The sequence below is a fragment of the Gaeumannomyces tritici genome (genome assembly GCF_000145635.1).
Source record: "Gaeumannomyces tritici R3-111a-1 unplaced genomic scaffold supercont2.3, whole genome shotgun sequence".
Taxonomy (NCBI): Eukaryota; Fungi; Ascomycota; class Sordariomycetes; order Magnaporthales; family Magnaporthaceae; genus Gaeumannomyces; species Gaeumannomyces tritici.
The window spans coordinates 3682158-3703140 of record NW_008804547.1 but is presented as its reverse complement, the minus strand read 5'-3'; the positions used below and the strand labels follow the sequence as shown (position 1 = coordinate 3703140).

The following is a 20983-nucleotide window of genomic DNA, read 5'->3' as shown; positions in this document are numbered from 1 at the left end:
TTAGGGGTCAGGCTGTCTTTCCCGCCGTCAGCGTTTTGTTTTGCGATGCGGGCTCGCCGATCGCGTTGGCTCTCCCCTGGCCTGCTCGTCTGGACAGGATTTGGCTGTCACTGTCAGACCCGATTGCAGCGTGTTGCTGGAGCAAGTCGAAACCCTGCTTGCCGCTGCCTTGGCTACCTTGGATGCATGACGTGAAGCAGCGCGCCTGCCAGAGTGCCTGAGTGCCTACAGCACACAGCACACAGTAAGCTGCGGTGCTGTGCTGTGCGCGCTCAGCCTTCCACCACCTTCAGGAGGGGTCAACCGAAGCGGCTAGGTCCCCACCAGGCATGTGGCTGACCCCGCGGGGCAGACAGGCGGGCAGTCTTGTGCTCGGGCCACTTGGAGACTGGAACCAGGCATTCATGCTGTCAAGGTACCACGCTAGCTCCTCGAACACCTGCCTCGGGAAGGTACCTGCCTTGTAGGAGCACGGTGCCACCTCACATCGACCCGACCAACCGCCTGTGAGGTCACCCCGTGGCGGCAATAGGGCTGGGGACTCGGTGGGGACACCCATCTGGGCCGGGTCGGCTTTCCTGCAAATCGATCGCCACGTCCACGACGCCCAACTCTCCGGCTAACACGCAGGGGAGTCGGAGATCCCGGACGCAGTCTGCCAAGACATTTGGAGGCACCCTGAGGCCAATACGCAGCAGCACACACTCCTACGTAGGCCCTACCTACACCTATCAGCTGCCAGTCAGGCTGGCCAACAAAGCGGGCCACCAGCCTTCCTCCTGACCTCCCTGTGCTGCAGCAAGCTAGGAGAGCCAGGCGCCTGAGACAGCCAACCAACCAGTCAGCCCGTCCTTTCTGCCTTCTTGGGTTGGTTTACTCCTGTCCGCCCTCCGCGCTACCAGCCCAGCAAGGGTTCCCCGTCGCTCCGAAACGGTGCAAAAGACCACCCTCAGCCGTCGCCGCCCTTTCGCACCCCGCGCCGCCAAAACTTGACTCCCTGACAAACCCGAGGCGCCCAGCTCGCTGCCCAGGGCGTTTTCTGGTGCGCCCTTGTATCTTGCAGATTCGGTCCGTGCAGTTCAGACCGAGGCTGGCCTGCCTCAACTTTGGCTAGCTGCCGATACACCTGTCTTTCCGCCAGCTTTCCCGATTACCGTTCGACACCGCAGTCCGCCCCACGCCCTGTCTGCTGGTTTTCTCCAACGCGCGTGTGGGCGAATACCTCAAACCTATTATCTACCTAGGTAGGTGGTAGCTACCTAGCTACCTCAGCGGCTGCCGCTCGGACAGTGTGCACTTCGCTGCCGCACCAGCGACACAACACCACAATCATGGCTACCTTCGCCACCAAGAGGCTCAGCAAGGAGCTCCAAAAGGTATCCTCAGGCTGACTTCGCTTTTACCCATGTCTACTGCTTCGGAATGATCAACTCAGGTGTTTCCCCGTGCGCAACCCCTCGATCTGACCCCAGTCCCTCGCATATCGCAGATCCAAAATGGCCTGCCTCCTGGGATCGAGCTCATCTCGGCCGAGGACTTCGAGGAGTGGACGCTGGACATCCAGGTCCTCGACAACAATCCCCTCTATGCCAACCAGATCTACAGGTTGAAATTCAAATTCGGAGCTACATACCCCATCGGTTCGTTTTGCCTACCGCCTGGCGCATGGCGCATAGCGTGGCTGGACTCTAGCCTTGCCTCCCCTTGGGGCGCAAAACGCCTGATATGACGCCGTGTTCCCCCGCCATTGCGTCCTATATGGAACACCTCGACTAACTGCCCCGCCAACCGGCTATCCAGAACCGCCCGAGGTCGTCTTCTCAAAACTCGCGGACCGCCCTATCCCAATCCACCCTCACATTTACTCTAACGGCATCATCTGTCTGGACCTGCTTGGCCAACAGGGCTGGAGTCCCGTCCAGAACGTAGAGAGCGTCTGCATGAGCCTTCAGAGCATGCTGACGGGCAACACTAAGAACGAACGTCCGCCCGGAGACGAGGAGTTTGTCAGAGGCAACCGACAACGACCGAAGGATATCGACTTTTACTACCACGACAATAACGTATGAGCCCCCTCAACGGGCGCATTGTTGTCGCCGAAGCGGGGGCGGGGGAATTGGTGCCGGCGGGTGGAAGAGAGAATAAGAGATCAGAACCCTGCGACGGCCGAGTCGCATCGAACAAGTCGTATCTCTTCTCTCCTACACATCGGCGGCCGCCTGTTGCTACTGCCTACCCAAACCCTCATACTCTGCCTCTCCTTCCTTTTCTGCCTTTTCCTTCCAAACTGTCTGGAGCGTGGTATCGAGCGATGGGCGTTGGTGATATGGGGGCCGAGATAGAGCCTTCGCCTTTGTTTTCCTTTTTATCCTCTTCCCCCCGCCTTCAAACGGGACACTGCATCAAGCAACGGGCTTCAGTATCAGGCTACCATGGGAAGGCGACTTAAAAGGTTGGTTGAGCATATTATTTGGGCGGTCTGCAGCGTCGCGGGAGAAGACCGCATGGACAGAAAAATCCCTGAATTTTCGCACTTGCATACATGTACGTTCAGCGTTCACGCTCTGCTTCTTCCCCGTATAATCTAGTAGCAGGTTGAGGTGTTTCACAAGTGTCCTGTGTGAGTGAGGAAGAGAATAATTGTATATGCCGTTACGTGCTCGGGGCTGCTATTGTACATATCCAGAGGATGTTTGCCTTTCATCTCATCCATTGTTTTGGCCTTCATTGCGCGCCTGTAATGGCGGTCCAAAAGACGAGTCACACCCCACCTACCATCAGGTATGTATATATAGGTTGGCGTGGAGTCGCAGCGTGCAAGAGCAACCCGAGACCCACAACGGCATTATGTCGCGAGCTTGACCGACCGTGCTCCCCTGGCTCGCAGGCTTGTCCCACCACGCTAGGCGGGCTCCAACGCAGGCAAACTGGCGGCGGTCGCTGCGCGTCAATCTGACCAGGCAGTCCACACCTCCTCCCAAATGGAGGGCTCGCAATGGCTCCTCATGTGGGATTCGACACCGACCAGGTCAGAGACAAGGCCCGAAAGGACCTCCTCTACCTGCTAGAAGGCGTGAGTAAGACGCGCTCCCTTGCGAGGCCTGCTTGCTGCTGCTGTGCAGCCGAGGTTCACTCGCGCAGATCCGGGCCTGGCTGTGATGTTGCCTCGGCTTGTCTCAAAAGAAGCCTCCATCTCGCCATTGGCGCCGCTGACTCGGGTGCGCTGTAGGTACGTGGGAAGAAAAACCTGGTGATCGAGCGCAGCCTCGCGGGACCGATTGGGCTCGTCGTCAAGGTCTCGACGCTCCAGGACTACGGCGTCGACAAGTTCTTCTTCCTGGAGCACAAGAACGTAGGGACCAACCAGCGCAACGTCGTCTTCGTCGCTAGGGGAGAGTGCGCGCGCAATGCACAGGAAATAGCAGGTCGGTCCACGTCTTCTTCCGACACCATCGCCATCATTACGTGCTGACAATCCCTCATCCTCCGCAGATGAGATCCGCCGGCTGCAGCGTGAGAGCCAGACCGGCCATGACTTCCACATCTTCTGGGTGCCTCGCCGCACCTCAATGTCGGATACGCTCCTAGAGGAGGCCGGCGTGTTGGGCGATGTGAACATCTCCGAGCTCCCGCTATGCTTCTTCCCGCTCGACAAGGATGTGCTCTCGCTGGAGCTCGATGATTCGTTTAGGGACCTGTACCTGGCAAACGACCCAACCCCGACCTTTTTGCTTGCACGTGCTCTCATGGGCATCCAGCAGAAGCACGGCTTATTCCCGCGCATCATTGGCAAGGGCGACAACGCTAGACGTGTAGCGGCTATGCTGGCGCGCATGCGCCAGGAGCTCCTGGCTGGCGAGGATGCGGGCGACAAGATTGGGCTGAACCCGAGCACGACCACCGAGAGCGTCATCATAATCGACCGCGAGGTCGACCCGGTCACGCCGCTTCTCACGCAGCTCACATACGAGGGCCTTATAGACGAGGTTTTCGAGATCCACCACAACCAAGCCGACGTCGATTCGACCGTTGTCGGTGTTGGCCCCCAGGCCGCGCAGGGTGCTGCCGCTTCAACCCAGTCCGCGGTCGGCGGTGCGGCACCCTCACGCAAGCGCAAAATCCAGCTCGATTCGTCGGACAAGCTGTTTGAGCAGCTCCGCGACGCAAACTTTTCCACCGTGGGACCGCTCCTCAACAAGGTTGCCCGGCGCCTCAGAAGCGACTATGACAGCAGGCATGCGAGCAACACAACTGCCGAGCTCAGGGCATTTGTGCAGATGCTACCAGCTTACCAAGCTGAGCAGGCCAGCCTCAAGATACATACTGGTCTAGCCGAGGAGATCATTAGCCACACGCGCACGGACCTGTTCCTCAAGCTGCTGGAGGTGGAACAGAACCTGACGTTCGGCTTCGAGCCGGGAATGGAGGCCATCGAGGAGCTCATAGCTTGTGATACCCCGCTGCCCAAGGTCCTCCGGCTGCTCTGTGTCTACTCGTGCCTCTCAGGGGGCATACTGTTCAAAGATTATGAGCATCTCAAGCGGCTGGTGCTCGAGGGCTACGGGTACCAGCACTTGCTGACGTTGCACAACCTCGAGAAGCTTCAACTATTCCTTTCCAGGACCTCGCCTCTAGCTCACATGATTTCAATGACTGGCGGCGGCGGCGCGGCAACCTCGGCGGGCGGAGCGGCGGCCGGCACCAAGACCAACTATGCGTATCTGCGCAAGCAACTGAAGCTCAACGTCGAGGAGGTGAACGAGAACGACCCACACGACGTCGCGTACACGTATTGCGGATACGCTCCGCTGTCAATCCGACTGGTACAGTGTGTGCTTCAGAAGCAGTACCTCTTGTCCGTCACTAGGGGCAATGGCGTGACAGGGGCGGGCGCAGGCGTCGGTGGTGCGGGCGGCTGGAAGGGATTCGACGATGCTGTGAAGCACGCCCGTGGCCCTGCGTTTGACGAGGTGCAGAAGGGCGAGGACAAGGCGGTTAAGGCGCGCGCGCTCCTGTCCGGCAGCGGAGAGCGCAAGACGGTCTTTGTCGTCTTCGTCGGCGGCATTACCTTCACCGAGATCGCGGCTTTGAGGTTTATCGCTAAGAAGGAGGAGGCACGGATCAATATTGTCATCTGCACGACCTCGATAATAAGCGGGAACAAGGTGATGGCGGCAGCGATTGAGAAGGGGTCATTCGAGAAGCAAGAGGGAGTACAAGCACAGGTGGCAGCCGAGACCGCCTGAGAGAGGTGTCGCTCAGGCACGCAGGAGCCAGGGCTACATATTTGTCTTTGATCTGTCCTTCAATTAAACAGCCTCTAATTTGTCGGGCTTCTCATCCTCGTTCGAATGCCGCGCCAAACATGATCGAAGGACTTGTACCTCGAGATAGCCCCCGCCCATAAGTTTCTGACTTTTTTTTCTCGGCGTTTTTGTAACGCAATAGACAGATCCAGGGATTTTCATACCGATATACGTGATTCTGGAAAGAGAGAGAAAATGATGACCTATATCTATAGAAATACGACAGCGATTTGTGATTTTTCACGGCACGCCTCTCCTGGCTGGTTTGGAGACCCCATGTTCTGCGGCGGTCCAGCCGGGGAGTCAAATCATAGGGCTCACGTGATGCATCATGACCTTTTTTTCCCGGTGTGTGGCAGCTCCGCTCCTGAATTTGCACTTACTGCTGGCCGAGACGAGACAATCCAAAACCACCAGGCGAATGCCCGGCTTACTGGTCCCCCATTTTGCCGTGAGGCTAGTCCATGATTGATTGGACCGTTATCTCGTGTCTTTTTTCTTCTTCCTCTCCCGTCTCACCCTCCCTCTTTACACGCTCCCAACCCTCTCCATTCGGCGACAGTGGATCAGGTGACCCCAGCCAATGTCCAATGCGCCAGGCTCGACCAGCACCCCTCTCCCATAGAACACACACACGACCATTGCCATCGACAACTGCCTCGTCGCTTGTTTAAGCCTCGAGGTCCGAAGACGGCTAGCGAATCTTGGTTTGGCCCAGTACAGGGCTATCCATCTCCACGGGCAGGTGAGGATCACTCCTATTCGAATTGCCGCTGCGTTCCTCCATATCTTCCTCCCACACTCTCTGTCTTCATCCTTCCCAGTACTTGGACAGGCCTTGTCATATGTCTGATGAGGCCCGCTTGGGCTTTGCCTCTATGTTATATGAAACCCCGACACTGGCTTTTTTATAGGCACACATGCCCCTTTCTGCGAATCAAGCCCAATCAGGCTCAGCAGCGGAAGCGCTAATGATGGTCATGCCCGTGCAGCAGACATCCGAGTTGTTCGGTTCAGTGTGAAGTCGGCCGGGCACTCGATTGATCACTACCGCTTCGGGTTCAATTGGCAGCACTGATACCATCAAATGGGACCTGCTGTCAAGTGGCCACAGAGCCTTCTCGACCCATAACACAAGCCGCCTTCCCCACCAAGCAACCCTCGGACTGCCCAGGCCGGCACTGTTTGATATCACACTCATCAGACACTCCATATAAGACCAAAACGGCGCAATCACGCCTCTAGCGCCTCCTCGGCGCCGCCTCAAGCCAGCCTGACCTTTCAGTCCTACAACGCCTGCCTACTCATCCGTGCCACCTCGCCGACACGATGGGGAGGGGGTCCGCCCGTCGGACAAGGGAATCGACTGGGATAGAAAATAGAATGTCGACGAGGTCAACAAGATCCAAGGGTCTGGACCTGGACTCCCGCGTACCAGCCTCGCCGCAATCATCACGCAAGAGGAAGCCCCCCGCAAGCAGCAGCCCGGGCCGCCCACGCTCACGACATCATGTCCAAGACAGCATACTGCCCGTGGACCTGGGCACCCCTGACACAGCCGGCACCCCCGATGGTGGCCTCGAGCGGGGCGTATCCAATAGTGTCAGCACCGACGTTGCCCCGGAAATTGTCGTTAACACCGACGATTTGGAGATGATGGACCTCCAGGAATCAGACGCTATGCCCACACCACAGGACAGCCTAAGGTGTGTTTCTATCCATCTAGCCGTTGTTCCCGCCGTATCCGAGTCCTATCATCTCAACTTGATTCTCTCGCTCTGCCATCCCCACTGCAACTTCTAATATCCACACGAAAATGAGCTACAACCTCGACGATGCTGTTGTCTTCTCACATGTGTCCACTCCCTCCTGCCCGTGGCATGCCAGTCATTTTCCCTCTCTGCGCATATCATAGGAGAGTCCCTTGCCTGTTCTTTCTTGCGAACCCTGCATAGTAAAGCACACCCCTTGTCGCCTTCTGCTACCATCGCGAATCCTACATGTCCCTTCGCGTTTATCATCACATAACCCGAGCACTGTCCTTTTCGCTGACTTTGAACCAGTATGTCATCCATACATGCCGATCCACAGTGCCTATCAAAACAACTGTTGGCCATGTCGGAAAAAGACAACAATACGAGACCGTCATTCACGTCCTCTATGTCAGCCCTGAGCGATCAGTCGGACCTGTCATCTATCCTGTCCTCTCTCTCCAGCAAGGCCACCACGCCTGTGGATTTGGACGGACCGAAGGACATCCTGCCCCCACCTCCTTCCAGTGTCGTGGTTCTCCAAGAAGAGCCTTCGCGAGAAGAACAGGGGCTGGATAAAGACAAGGAAGAGCAGAGCGAAGGAGTAAAAGAGGAGCAAAGCGGAGAAACGCAAGTAGTGGTTTGCAGAGAACCAGAAGAGAACCGAAGTGGAGAAGCACAAACCGAGATTTGTCCGCAACCGCAAGAGGAGCAGCGGGAAGAGGAAGCGCCAAGACAAACACCAAAGGAACAGCTTTGCGAAATCTCTACTGCTCCCGCAATACCTCAACCTAAGCCCTCCCTGCCTCCTCCCCCTCGGCCTAGATTCCGGGTTAGGGACGGCCCGAACCGCCGATACGACGTGCGGCCCAAGAATTCCATCCCAACAGACCTTTCGCCGCAAGAATACGCGGTCCAGTGCATCGGGTCTGCTGAGTCCTCCAGGTTCAACCCGTACGCCCTGCACCAGGAGGAGTACCTGATGCTGAGGGATCACATCAGCTTGGCGCAGATCACCACATACCTCAACATACGCAACGGCATCTTGAGACTTTGGGTTCGCAACCCAACAATATCAATCACACGAGAAGAAGCGATCGGCTGTGCCAAGGACAGTCGCTGGTTTGACGTAGCGAATCTCTGCTTCGACTGGCTCGTCCGGACGGGATACATCAACTTTGGTTGCTGCGAGATCCGTCAGTCCAGAAAACAGCAGGCCATCAAGGAAGAGGACACTGCAGGCCTGAAGAGAAAGACAGTGGTCGTCATTGGGGCCGGCGTGGCTGGACTTGGATGCGCCAGGCAGCTCCAGGGCCTGTTCATGCAGTATGCTAAGCGCTTCCGCGAACGAGGCGAGCAGCCCCCCAAGGTCGTGGTTCTGGAGGGGAGGAACCGTGTCGGCGGTCGAGTTTATTCGCGACCCTTTCGTACAAGGCCCGCGGTGGAGCCGGCCGCGCTTCGTGGGAAACGATACACAGCCGAGATGGGCGGCATGATTGTGACGGGATTCGAGAGGGGTAACCCAATCAACATCCTCATCAGAGGCCAGCTTGGACTTGCCTACCACGCGCTCAGGTCGGATGCCACGCTCATCACCATCTACGACTCGGACGGCAAGCCGGTAGATACCGCCCGAGACCAGCTTGTTGAGAAGCTGTATAACGACTGCTTAGATCGCGTCAGCGAGTACAAGTGGAAACTCCCCCTGCCCAAGCTCCTCCAGGGAAACAGGGACTTGATAGATGACGGGAAGGACAGCTTTGCCGAGTTACACAAGACCATCAGTTACGTGGAGGAGACGACAGCAGCGCAGCCCCATGCGCCTCCAGTGTCGGAGCAAAACATCGCGCCCAGAGTCGACATGGTGCCGGTGTCGTCGGATCGTGTGACTGGGAGAATCCATGTCGAGCCGGGGGTGCCGGGGGCTACCAAAGCCTCACACAAAGCAAAGCTGATGGGGTGGTCGCTTCAGGAGGGTATTGACGAGGACACAGACATCGACTTGGACCCTGCTACCAAGGCACCCGGTGCGACACTCGGCTCGGTCCTGGACGATGCCATCCTGCAGTACAACGGCCTGGTCGACATCTGCCCCCAGGACATGCGTCTCATCAACTGGCATATCGCAAACCTGGAGTACAGCAATGCCCGAAACCTGAACCAGCTGAGCCTCGAAGGTTGGGATATGGATGTAGGCAACGAGTGGGAAGGGAGGCATTCCATGATAGTGGGCGGCTACCAGAGCTTGGCGACTGGTCTTGCTCAATTCCCATCACCCCTGGACATCCAGTACAAGAAGGCGGTACGGTCCATAGCGGCCCTGCCGCCGAGACCTTCGTCCGCGGACGGCGGCAAGCCTCGCACCGAGGTGGGGGATCTTTACAAGATTGGGTGCGAGGATGGCTCCGTTATCGAGGCCGACTACGTTGTCAACTCGATCCCGCTTGGTGTGCTAAAGCACGGCGATGTCGAGTTTGACCCACCACTTCCCCAGTGGAAAACCGAGGCCATTGATCGGCTGGGTTTCGGAGTCCTGAACAAGGTCGTCCTGGTTTATGACAGGGCGTTCTGGGAAGAGGACAAGGACATCTTCGGCGTGCTGCGACAACCGCAGAGCGGGACGAGCCTTGACCCCCGGGACTACTCGTCACGCCGCGGCCGCTTCTTCCAGTGGTTCAACGTGACGCATACCAGTGGCATGCCAACCCTGTTGGCGCTGATGGCAGGTGACGCAGCTTTTGACACAGAAAAGGCGCCCGATGGCGAGCTCGTGGCAGAGGCCACAGATGTCCTGCGTTCCATCTTTGGGCAGTCGGCCGTCCCCGAGCCCACCGAATCGATTGTGACACGATGGGGGTCGGACAGGTTCGCGCGCGGCAGCTACTCGTCGGCCGGGCCCGCGATGAGGCTGGATGACTATGACCTCACGTCGAGGCCCGTGGGCGATGGGCACTTCTTTGCGGGCGAGCATACGTCTGCCACACACCCCGCAACGGTGCATGGCGCGTACATATCGGGCCTCCGGGCGGCCTCGGACGTCGTCAACGCGATGCTCGGGCCGATCGAGGTGCAGCGGCCGCTCATAGTGCCCAAGGAGTCGGCGGCGTCGGCGCTCAAGCGCAAGGCGGCCGAGGCGGCGCGGGACCCGCGCACGGAGGCGCTTGAGGCGTACGAGGCGCGGCTGTGGGAGCACATGCGGGCCCGGCTGGGCGACTACCCGCTCGAGCCGCCCAAGATGACGGCCAAGGCGCACATACTCTTCATCAAGGCACACTTCGAGGCGGCGAGGCAGCGGTGCCTGGACGGGCGGCGGCCAGGCAAGACGCCGCCGTCGGCGAGCGAGGTGCGGTCTGCGGCGGCTAAGATGTGGAACGCGGCCGGCGAGGAGGAGCGGCGGCCGTTCGTCGAGCAGGTCACGCTGCTAAAAGAGCGGCACGCCGCGGCCGTGCGCGAGTTCGCTACAAAGGCCGAAGAGTACGGCCGCAGGGCCGCCGAGGTTACGGCCGAGTACGAGAAGAAGAACCCCAGGCCCGTGTTCCCCGAGGATCCAGCGTTGGTGCCGGCGACAGGTCCCGGCGCGACCCCGACGGCCTCCAGCTCGGCGTCCCCGGCCGCGACGGAGGGTCGGCGGGCGAAGAGGACGTCGGTCGGTCGATACACCGAGCCCGACGACGATGTTGCCATGGCCGGCTGAGCGGCAGTTGTGTCGTTACTCCGACATGACGCAACGACTTTCGCTCCGCCTCATACTAGACGAAGTCAGTGGTTGGCGCAAGGCGACGTTTTTGAGCCTTCTTGTTTGTTTTTAGTCCACCGCCGTCGTTTCCGCATACAACCCTCAATTTGAACCCACGCATGCCCTTCTTCTTATCTCTTCCTTCTTTTCTATACGCACCTTTGCATGGGACAAAAGCAGGGCATTGGGGCTGCCATTTTGGCGGGAATATATACACATTTTCCTTGTCACCATCTCCGGATTAGAGCCTCAGCTGCACAGGACGGCGCAAAAATGCGGTGTTTTTTTTTTTTTAGAGCTTTTAGGCCTGGTTTCTTTGCTATTGCTTAGTCTCGGTTTGTCATCTCGTGCATCAACATTGCTATCGTCGATATTAATACGCCTGCTTTCGCTCGCTGTTTTGGTTCGTATTTGGTGATTAGTGGTATTTTGTAAGTATGGAACAAAGGGGGGCAGGGCAGAAAACGGCGAACGGAATAGATGACCGGGTTTATGTCGCCCTGCCATATCTTTGCATGCTTATCCAACATTCACGTCTTTGTTTCTACCGTCTTGGTATACAGGATGAGGTGGGGCGCATGATTGCGGGAATAAAATAGAACACATGCATTTGTACAAAGTGAAGATAGTTTTCGACGGCAACGAGGAGGGTTCCCTTCCTTCCGCCTTATTCCTTTTTAATGGTCTAGGGAAGCCAGAAGACGAGCCCCTTAGTCCCCTCCCGCAAAATCTACAGCCTCACACCAAACCTTCCCCAGATTACCCACCTTACATGTCCTCGGAAGCGGTGGCACCGGTGATAATCTCAACCAGCTCACCGGTGATGACGGCTTGACGAGTCCGGTTGAAGAGAATCTGGTACTTGTTGATCATCTCACCGGCGTTTTTGGAGGCGTTCTACAAAAAGGAGGCATAAATAGTTAATATCGTGGAATGACCACCCTCCGCTGGCAGGAGCAGGGGGGAGGATGGGGTCAGGAGGTCCAATTTTTGAGCTTACGTCCATGGCGTTGCGACGGGCAGATTGCTCGCAGGCGTGGCCCTCAGCCAGAGCCCAGTAGAGCGAGTTGGCCAGAGCGTACTCGCGCAGGTTGGGGAGGAGCTCCTCATCGACCTCGAAAGCGGAGAAGTTGGCTGCACATGGGGAGATGGTTAGCTGGGTTGGAATCAGGGGCAAAGGGCACAAGCTTACGCGAAGCGGCAATGGCCTCCTCAGAGAAGGCCTCAACAACGGTGGCCTCGTAGCTCTGGGCGTTCAGGAACTTGTTGTAGTAGATCTTGATGCTCTTGTAGTCGCCGGGCAGCTGGACAATCTGGTCGGTGATGGCCTGGGCGTCGGCAAAGGTGGGGATGTTCTTGCCGATGCCGGCGAAGCTGATCTGGATCTCCTTCGCGTTGGTGCGGCTCAGCTGGGACTTGCACTTCTCGCCGATGATGGCGATGTCGAAATTCCCGCCCTCGGCCGACAGCTTGCGGACGGTGCGGGAGAGACCCGAGTGGATGCCGCCGCACAGGCCCTTGTCGGAGCTGCAGACGATGAGTAGGTCCTTCTTGTCCTCGGCCTCGAGCGGCTTGGTCTGGGCCGAGTCGAAGACCTCGTTGGACGTCTGGCCGTACTTGCGGCTGTCGAACATGGCGCGCTGGGCGCGGTTGAGCTTGGTCGACGCAACGATCTTCATCGTCTTGGTGATCTTCTCGATGTTCTTGATGGACTTGAGGCGGCCCTCGATCTCGCGCAGCGTGGCGTAGGTCGCGGCGTTGGAGCCGGCGGCGACGGCCCTGCGTGGGGGGGGTTAATTTGCGCATCGTCAATACTGGTTTTCCTGCAGCCCTGTCTCCCCCCCCTTTGGCCCAGCCCAACCCAGTGCGATGCAGCAACTATCACCGAGCTACCCCAGAGAGCTACCCCGGAGAGGTCCCATGGCACCAGCCCACCCACCCCTCCATTGCGTCTGCGCCGTCCCGTGGCCCGTTGTCGCCAGCTCCCTCCACGCCGTCCCTCCTCCTGTATCGCCGGGCGCGACGGGGTGGTGTCTGCCCGCTCCGAGACTTACCGAGAAGGAGCCGCAGCGGCAGCCCGCAGAGCTGGCCTGGCAGCCCTCGACAGCATCGTGGTGGGTGGTGGTGTGTTCAAAAGAGAGGGGGAAGAGAGTCGGGGAGCCTCTGCCGACGGTGGCTCACTTCACCGCGATTGATTTGGGCCAATTGATCGGTTTGGGATCGGTCGAGTGGAGAGGTAAATGTCGTCAATTGCAGGTTCTTGCACCTTTTTTTCGACATCGTCCAACCTGGGAGGGCCCGGTCCCGTTGTTCCGGCAAACTCCATCCCCTCACCCAATCACGGGAATTCGGCGGTGCGCATCACGTGACAGAGGCACCCGCCTTGCCAATTGCCTCAGCCTGCAGGTGGCACGAACTTTCACAGTTGGGCTGTCCGTTGGCAACCTGGCAATCACGCACATAAACAAATCCGGTTGGACAACTTGGACAGCGCACACAAATAGTTGGCATTGCTATAGGTCGGCTCTAGGTTGCCTTTTGCTTGGGATATCTTGGGAAAAAGGCAACCACCAGGAAAGCGCCTGATCCAGACAACGGAAGGGGGCTCCGATTAGCTGAATCGCCGCAACGCAACTGCACTTTCATGGTCTTGTCGCGGTGCCGCCTCACCACCAACCCGACCCAACCCCAGCCGCCTCGAGTCTCACGCATCCTCGTCCCTCCCAGCCTATCACGTCGCTCCCGCCAAAAAGGTACCGCGCCGCCCGGCCTCCACAACCACTCGGCCCTGCAAGTCCGCTCCCGACAGCGTGTCACCGTGCCTCCAGCTCGCTCAAGTTGCCTGCCCGCGCGCCTGTCTGGGCTTATTCGTGCATTGGGTTCGCCTTGGGTTCCTTTGTCAACGCTGTGGGGCCTTCTGCTCCATTTGCCATTTGGTCGGGTTGCCCAGAAGCTTAGAGCCAGCCACAACTTAACGTTGCCCGAGGACTGAGCGTGCAGTCCGTCAACTGGGTCTGTCCTGCAGGCAGCAAACCCTCTGACCCCAGTGCCCCAGTCAAGGCCAAAAAAAAAAAGTCTCTGGCGGCCCTGTGCTGTGCTGCACCCATTCCTCTGGAACCTCCCTCCCGCCCTGCCAAAGCACGACAGCGAACACGGGCTTCCTGGTCCGCGTGCTCGTCGTGTTCCCTTTTCCCTTCCGTCAATCTTACCCACTAGTTCTCAATTCCAGTTCACCCGGCCCTGAGATTCAGCTCACCTCCAACTCGAGCGTGCTGCCTTGCGTCTTCGTTTCATTTTTGCCCATTGGTTTTACTCAGATTTTTTTTTTTTTGCCTTTCTTGTTTTCATTCTTCCTCTCCCTCACCAGCTCCGGCGACTCTGGGCCTTGACGATATCTTCCTTGTCCTTTTCTCTCTAGCCTGCCTTGAAATTACCCACTCCCGGCAAACTCTTCCCTGGGAACCGACGCCTGTGCTTCCCCAACAGCGGACTTTTTTCTTCTTCTATTTTCTCCACGTTCCCTGCCGCCTGCCGACGGCACTCGTCCTGTGCATCGCCGTCACACATATTGCATTGATCGCGTCTTCGCTTCGCATCGCCATTTTTTTTTTTCTGTCACCAACAAGCCACTCTCCCTTCGCCATGTCGACCGAAAGCTCCGACGACGACATGCCTTTGGCACGTTCAAATGGCCACGGTGAGTCGAGTCTCTTGTTCGCCCCGGTCTGCCTCGAGTGCGCCAGAGCCCTGTCAGACGGACGCCTCGCATGTCTCGCCTGGCTACCTTCACACCGACGTGTCATAATTCACTTTCTCGCGCCCACTGGCCAACTCTCAGTGTAGCGCATCATATTCCACCACCTAGCGACCCTTGGAAACTGACCAACTTTCCTTCCCCATGCATAGTCTCCGCGGCTCGAATCAGCAAGGCAGAGGATAGCGAGATGGACAAGACATTTGTTAAGGGAAAGGTCGCGCCCGTCTCGATCCGCAATGGACCGGTAACCGACGACCCCATGGACGTCGATGGCCAAACGAACGGCGCATCAAAGCGGAAGTCGCGCTCGTCGCTGGGCAATAAGCCCGTCAGCTACAAGGATGCTTCCGACGATAGCGACGACGACGCGCCCTTGGTATGCTCCTCCTCGATGGACATGTGCTGGAGCAGCCAGCTACTTTTGGATTCGGGGCCGTTCCGCTGACTTGATGCTTACTCGGTGACCAGGCTAAGCGTCAGAAGCCGAACCATCGCGCCCAGACAGACAGCGACGACGACGACGTGCCTCTTAGCAAGAGGGCCAAGTTGCCTCCGTCCATCTACGAAACCCGCCTTCCCGACTCCGACTCCGACGACGAGCCCTTGAACGCGAAGCTGGCCAAGAAGAAGGCTGCGATCGAGAAGAAGGCCAGCAATGAGGCCAAAGCAATCCGCGCCAGCGAGGCCAAATCCAGGAGAACCAGCATCAAGAAGGAGGAGGATGATGATTCCGACGACGAGCCGCTAGCCAAGACCAAGGCCAAACCAGCTGCGAAACGCCAGTCCAACGGAGCCTCGTCCGCCAAGAAGACGAACGGTGTCAAGAAGGCAGATTCGGATTCAGACGAGCCTCTGTCCAAGTCCAAGAAGCCAGCAGCCAAGGGCAAAGCAACATCTGCGAAAACCGCCGCTGCATCCAAAAAGGCCGCGCCGGCGAAGAAGGGCGCATCAGTAAAGAAGGAGGCCAAGCAGGAGAGCGAGGAGGCTGAAGGCGGAGACGAAGAGGAGGAAGAGTACCGCTGGTGGGACGCCCCCAAGAAGGAGGACGACAGCATTAAGTGGACGAATCTGGAGCATAACGGCGTCATGTTTCCGCCCTCGTACGAGCCGTTGCCCAAGAACGTCAAGCTCATCTACGACTCTGTCCCGCTGGAGCTGCATGTGGAGGCTGAGGAAGTTGCCACGTTCTATGGATCGATGCTGAATTCCGAAGTCAACACAAAGAATCCGACATTCAACAAGAATTTCTTCAGTGGCTTTAAGGACAAGCTCAAGCAGACCGGCGGCGCCAAGGACAAGAAGGGCAACAAGGTCGACATCAAGGAATTCGAAAAGCTAGACTTCCAGCCTATCTTCGCTCATTACCAGGCGATGAGCGACGTCAAGAAGGCCAGGTCCAAGGAGGAGAAGAAGCTGGACAAGGAGGAGCGTGACAAGCTGGAGGAGCCCTTCAAGTTCTGCAAGTGGGATGGCCGTAAAGAGAAGGTTGGCAACTTCCGTGTTGAACCTCCGGGGCTGTTCCGCGGCCGTGGCGAGCACCCCAAGACGGGCACTGTCAAGGAGCGCGTCATGCCTGAGCAGGTCACCATCAACATCGGCAAGGGCGCCAAGGTGCCTCCCGCGCCTCCCGGCCACAAGTGGAAGGCGGTTCAGCACGATAACAAGGCAACATGGCTTGCCATGTGGCAGGAGAACGTGAACGGAAACTACAAGTACGTCATGCTCGCCGCGAATAGCGCCGTCAAGGGTCAGGCCGACTTCAAGAAGTTCGAGAAGGCCAGAGAACTCAAGAAGCATATCGACAAGATCCGCCGCGACTACACCAAGGACCTGCGGAGTGAGGTCATGGCAGACCGCCAGCGGGCCACGGCCATGTACTTCATCGACAAGCTCGCGCTGAGAGCCGGAAACGAGAAGGACACGGAGAATGAGGCTGAGACGGTCGGCTGCTGCTCTCTCAAGTTCGAGAATGTCACGCTCGTGCCGCCCAATACTGTCTACCTTGACTTTCTGGGTAAAGACAGCATTCGCTTCGAGCAGGAGGTCGAGGTCGAGCCCCAGGTTTTCAAGAATCTTAAGATGTTCAAGAAGCCTCCCAAGGAGGAGGGGGATGACATCTTCGACAGGCTGACCGTAAGAACACCCAGACCCTGGATCTGTTGATTTCTCACCGATAGGCGCTAACAATCTGTCCAGACGTCCCAACTCAACAAGCATCTTTCGAGCTACATGACGGGCCTGACCGCCAAGGTCTTCCGTACCTACAACGCTTCTTACACAATGTCAACTCTTCTGCAGGAGCTCGACGGTCCCAAGATCGCCAAAATGACGGATGCGGAGAAGCTCAAGGCGTACAACGACTGCAATCGCAGGGTCGCCATTCTGTGTAACCATAAGCGCTCAGCGCCCGCGGCGCACGGGGCGCAGATGGAGAAGCTCGGTGACAGGATCAAGGGCCAGAAGTACCAGAAGTGGCGCACCAAGATGATGATCCTTGATCTGGATCCTAAGCAGAAGAAGAAGAAGGGTGCTGCCTTTTTCCAGCGGGAGGAGGAGCTGACGGACGAGTGGGTCAAGTCGCACCAGCAGTTCCTCGTCGAGGAGAAGAAGACCGCCATCACCAAGAAGTTTGAGAGGGACAACGAGAAGCTCGTCAAAGAGGGCGACAAGAAGCTGCCCGACAAGGAGCTCAAAGAGCGCCTCAAGGTGGCGTCGGAGCTCGAGGCTAAGTTCAAGAAAGAGAACAAGACCCACAAGGTTGAGGCCGAGGGCCGCGGCGTCACGGTCGAGAAGCTCGAGGGGAACATCGAGAAGATTGAGGAGCGTATACGGAACCTCGAGATCCAGGCCGCAGATCGTGACGGCAACAAAGAAGTTGCCCTGGGCACGTCCAAGATCGTGAGTACCTTGCTGTTCCGGATTCCGTCACATCAGAACAATGGCTGACTTGCATGGCACAGAACTACATCGACCCACGTCTCACCGTGGTCTTCTGCAACAAGGCCAAGGTCGGCATTGAGAAGTTCTTCTCCAAGACCCTGCGTGACAAGTTCAACTGGGCCATCCAGTCGGTTGGAGACGATGCCGAGTGGGAGTTCTAGCCGCCCGAGATGGTCCGTCTTGAATCAATCAGGGCCGACCTTCGCCTTGGCGCTATGATCGTGCCAAAGTTTGTATTTTGGATACCACGTTAGACGCGAAGCACCAAGATCTCTGCGGCATTTCTCTACATACATACGCAATTCTTCTCGAGAGCTGTTCGCATTGGCAGTCGGGCAGGCTCAGCCCTATTGCAAGTCTCTAACGTGGTTTCTTTGGTAACTACTTGGTGGAAATTCTTTTTTTTTTGGCATGGCGATAGGAGGAGTCGAGGAAGGGGGGTCAAAAGGTCGGCGGCTGCTTGGGCATGAGCCATGATTGCATGCGCATCAGTTCCCTCGAGATAGGGGCTCGGTGGGACCATCAATCGGACGGATGCCATGGCGTATCCGACGAGCTCCCGCCTTTGTTGCTTTACTTGAATATAGACCCGAGGCGATGACTTTAGATGAGAAATGGCATCATTCTTCATACACACTGGTTTAGAGTAGGGGGTGAGATGACTAAAAGTCGTGCGTGCGTGTGTGTGTGTGTGTGTGTGTGTCTATTACTATCCGTCATGCTGGTCCAGTGGATTCTCTTCCCACTTTACTACCGTATGTCATATGGCCCAGGGGTATAACCCGAGCACACAATCTGTTCCAACATCCCGAACCTATGTACAACCCAACAAGGTGCTCTCAGTACCCATATGCAGACCATGGAGGCACCGTGCCAATGCGTTTTAACCTCCGTCTTGAAACCAAACGTTGAAAAGTGAGCCGGATGTGCTCATAAACAAGCGCTATTTACCCCCCATTGACCGAACGCCGGATAGTATGCAATGATGAAAGAGGGCGGGCAGACAAAAAGTAGTAGAAATGTCTGTCTAGGAATAAAAATAGAGAGATAAAATAGTCAACCTCATCGCCTAATGCCAATAACGACTAGACACAGGATAAGAGGACCAAAAATGAGAGCGAGATGGGGAGGACCTGAAGGGCGCAGGGAGACGATGTCAGTATCACGAATTAGGTATGGCAGTGGAGAGAAGCGGAGAGACAGGGTTAGACATACGGATCAGGGCGCCAGCGGCCGGGATGAGCTTGCCGTCGGACCGGATCCTCCAGCCCTCGGGCACGGGGTAGGGCGACGGGTAGGCCGAGGGCTTGACGGCGGCGGGGCCGCCGATGCCAGCGGGGACCGAGGGCGACAGCGAGGTGGCGGCGGCGGCAGTCGCCGTGACGGTGATGCTGCCGGCGCGATCCTTGTTGCCGTTGACGGAGCCGCCGACGGCCTCGATGCTCTGCCAGGTGCCCGACGTGTCCTTGTACTTGTACTGCTTCCCGCTAGAGTAGTCGGCCACGACGATAGACCGGACCAACATCGAAAAGGGCCCCCGGCTGTAGTCGGTCGGTCCCCGGGCCCACTCGACGGTGCCCGAGGGGTTGGCCGGGTCGCCGCCGGACCAGGCGCCGAACTTGACCTGCATGGGCGTCTGTGGGTACTGGCCGGGCTCGGCGTCGGCGTACTTGAGGGTGCGGACGGCGGTGCCGTCGATGGACCAGATGATGCGGTCCTGGGTCCAGTCGATGGCGTAGGTGATGAAGCGGTCCTGGTTGCCCGGGTTCTTGTGGAACTGGCCGCGGTTGTAAGACGTGGTGAGGCCCTTGCCAAAGTAGTTGGACTGCACCTCGGACCCGTCGGCGCCGAGCCACTCGAGGTCGATCTCGTCGAGCGTGTCCGACTGCAGCACGAGCGTGCTGACGATGCCCTTGCCGGGCGCCGCCTTCATCGTCACCTCGACGCGGCCGAACATGATGTAGAAGACGCTGATGAGCTGCGGCGCGTCGCCGCCCCGCGCCACGGTGAAGGAGACGCCGTCCCTGCCGTACGTCGGCGCCGTGCCGCCGCTGGGCCGGAAGGCGTCGACGGCGCCCTTTGTGAAGTCGACGTTGACGGTCATGGCCAGCGCCGTGTTGGCCGGGCATGCTATTGGTGAGCTCGTTAGCTTTATTGCGCCCTCCCTTCCTTCCCCCTTGCCTCTTTGAGTGCACTTACTTGTGTGTAGGGGGTTGCATGCAGACCAAGTCTGAGACAGGGCCAGCCCGCTAAGCGCCACCACGCCGAGGGCGGTCGCCCTTAACCTCGTTGCGAAGTGCATTTTTAATGCCGTGTGTGAGAGTGATGGAGAAAGATGGAGGGCGAGAATAGAATATCGCGTAGCCCCTGGGAGGGAACCTGCGATATCGCTAGCGCCTTGCTTCCAGCGCCGCCGCCCGCTCTCCGAGCCAAATTCCCCCCTCGCTTCCCAAAGTCACACGGCCTTCGCAGGAGGAGAGAGGTTCAATGAGCAACCAATGCGCCCACCCGAGGGCTCGACGGGAACAGACAGAGAATCGAGATGAAAGAGCTGCCGACACGGAAGGTTTGTATTACGAGTATCGGGACAAGTCGTCTGCTGGAGAAGCACTTGGAGATCTGGAGGGTGGTGTATCGAGAACAGGTAAAGCTACATTCGGGAAGCCAGCCCTTGCAGCGAGGGAGGTTCCGCGCCGTCTTTAAGACAATGCATCCACTGCCATGCGTCCCAACCACCCCCCGGCAAGAAAAGCCCAGAAGGCAGGGGTGGTGGGCGCAGGGTGTGAGTGTCAGCGCTTGTCGTCGTCATCCAGCGTTGGCAGATTCGCCCATGCCCGGGCGCCAAAGAACGCCAGGCATATCAAACCAGGGGAGTTGGGGGTGTGTGCGAGCTGGCGCAAAAAAAAAAAAAAAGCGAGGGAAAACCAAGAATCCGGGCCGCTAATTGGGCTCCTTGCCATGGCCGTGTTTATTCCGGAGGGTGGTTGGGCGGGAAACTGGTGGGTTTGCTGGCAGGGGGTGTGCGTGTGGCTGGGGACCGGCCCGCAATTAAGCGATCCCATTGGCCTCGGACCCGTGGCTGATGCAATCGCCGCCCAGGGGAGTCGGTGGCTGGGAATCCCAAAATCTTGGATCCAGGTTCGGAACTCGATCCCATGGTGCCATGGTGCCATGCCGCCAATAGTGCCAATGTGCTGGCATCTCCAACAGGCGGTCGGCGCGGTTAATGTCTGCCGGGTGACGTATCGAGCGGCGGTAAGGGTCTGGGCAGATAGATTAGGTAGGGAGGTGCATGCTTGGACACAAAAAGCAGCCGAGGCCCGCCCAGTCCTACGGCGTCAGGGACAAAAAGACATGGTTCGAGATGGAGACATGAATATACGTGTTGTCTCGGTCACGGCGGAGCTGCCATACTCGTTCCTCCTGGCCCACGACAGACCTGCCAGCCAGTGGCATCCCTTGGAAACCCCCTACAACAACACTATCATGCATC

At 58.0% G+C, this 20983-nt stretch overlaps 6 protein-coding genes across 6 annotated transcripts; 4 read left to right on the top strand and 2 right to left on the bottom strand.

The window, feature by feature from the left end:
• Nucleotides 1–395: 395 nt before the first annotated feature.
• GGTG_06338 (ubiquitin-conjugating enzyme) lies at nt 396–2776 on the top strand. The gene is made up of 3 exons (XM_009224155.1): nt 396–1376; nt 1490–1640; nt 1801–2776. The coding sequence occupies exons 1-3, from the start codon at nt 1332–1334 to the stop codon at nt 2067–2069; spliced, it is 465 nt and encodes a 154-aa protein (XP_009222419.1). The 5' UTR covers nt 396–1331; the 3' UTR covers nt 2070–2776.
• Nucleotides 2777–2840: 64 nt separating this feature from the next.
• On the top strand, nt 2841–5541 carry GGTG_06337 (vacuolar protein sorting-associated protein 33A). Its single transcript, XM_009224154.1, has 3 exons — nt 2841–3073; nt 3230–3425; nt 3493–5541. The coding sequence occupies exons 1-3, from the start codon at nt 2996–2998 to the stop codon at nt 5244–5246; spliced, it is 2028 nt and encodes a 675-aa protein (XP_009222418.1). The 5' UTR covers nt 2841–2995; the 3' UTR covers nt 5247–5541.
• Nucleotides 5542–5698: 157 nt separating this feature from the next.
• GGTG_06336 (lysine-specific histone demethylase 1) lies at nt 5699–11459 on the top strand. The gene is made up of 3 exons (XM_009224153.1): nt 5699–6051; nt 6302–7012; nt 7370–11459. The coding sequence occupies exons 2-3, from the start codon at nt 6636–6638 to the stop codon at nt 10749–10751; spliced, it is 3759 nt and encodes a 1252-aa protein (XP_009222417.1). The 5' UTR covers nt 5699–6051; nt 6302–6635; the 3' UTR covers nt 10752–11459.
• Nucleotides 11174–13100, bottom strand: GGTG_06335 (ATP synthase subunit gamma). Its single transcript, XM_009224152.1, has 4 exons — nt 12848–13100; nt 11986–12572; nt 11794–11927; nt 11174–11690 (listed from the first exon to the last, which is right to left on the bottom strand). The coding sequence occupies exons 1-4, from the start codon at nt 12901–12903 to the stop codon at nt 11562–11564; spliced, it is 906 nt and encodes a 301-aa protein (XP_009222416.1). The 5' UTR covers nt 12904–13100; the 3' UTR covers nt 11174–11561.
• Nucleotides 13101–13761: 661 nt separating this feature from the next.
• On the top strand, nt 13762–18142 carry GGTG_06334 (DNA topoisomerase 1). Its single transcript, XM_009224151.1, has 5 exons — nt 13762–14490; nt 14700–14926; nt 15019–16683; nt 16747–17448; nt 17511–18142. Exons 1-5 carry the CDS (start codon nt 14436–14438, stop codon nt 17649–17651), a joined length of 2790 nt encoding a protein of 929 aa, XP_009222415.1. The 5' UTR covers nt 13762–14435; the 3' UTR covers nt 17652–18142.
• Nucleotides 18143–18161: 19 nt separating this feature from the next.
• Nucleotides 18162–20381, bottom strand: GGTG_06333 (hypothetical protein). The gene is made up of 3 exons (XM_009224150.1): nt 19690–20381; nt 18706–19620; nt 18162–18623 (listed from the first exon to the last, which is right to left on the bottom strand). Exons 1-3 carry the CDS (start codon nt 19790–19792, stop codon nt 18553–18555), a joined length of 1089 nt encoding a protein of 362 aa, XP_009222414.1. The 5' UTR covers nt 19793–20381; the 3' UTR covers nt 18162–18552.
• Between the last annotated feature and the right edge of the window lie 602 nt (nt 20382–20983).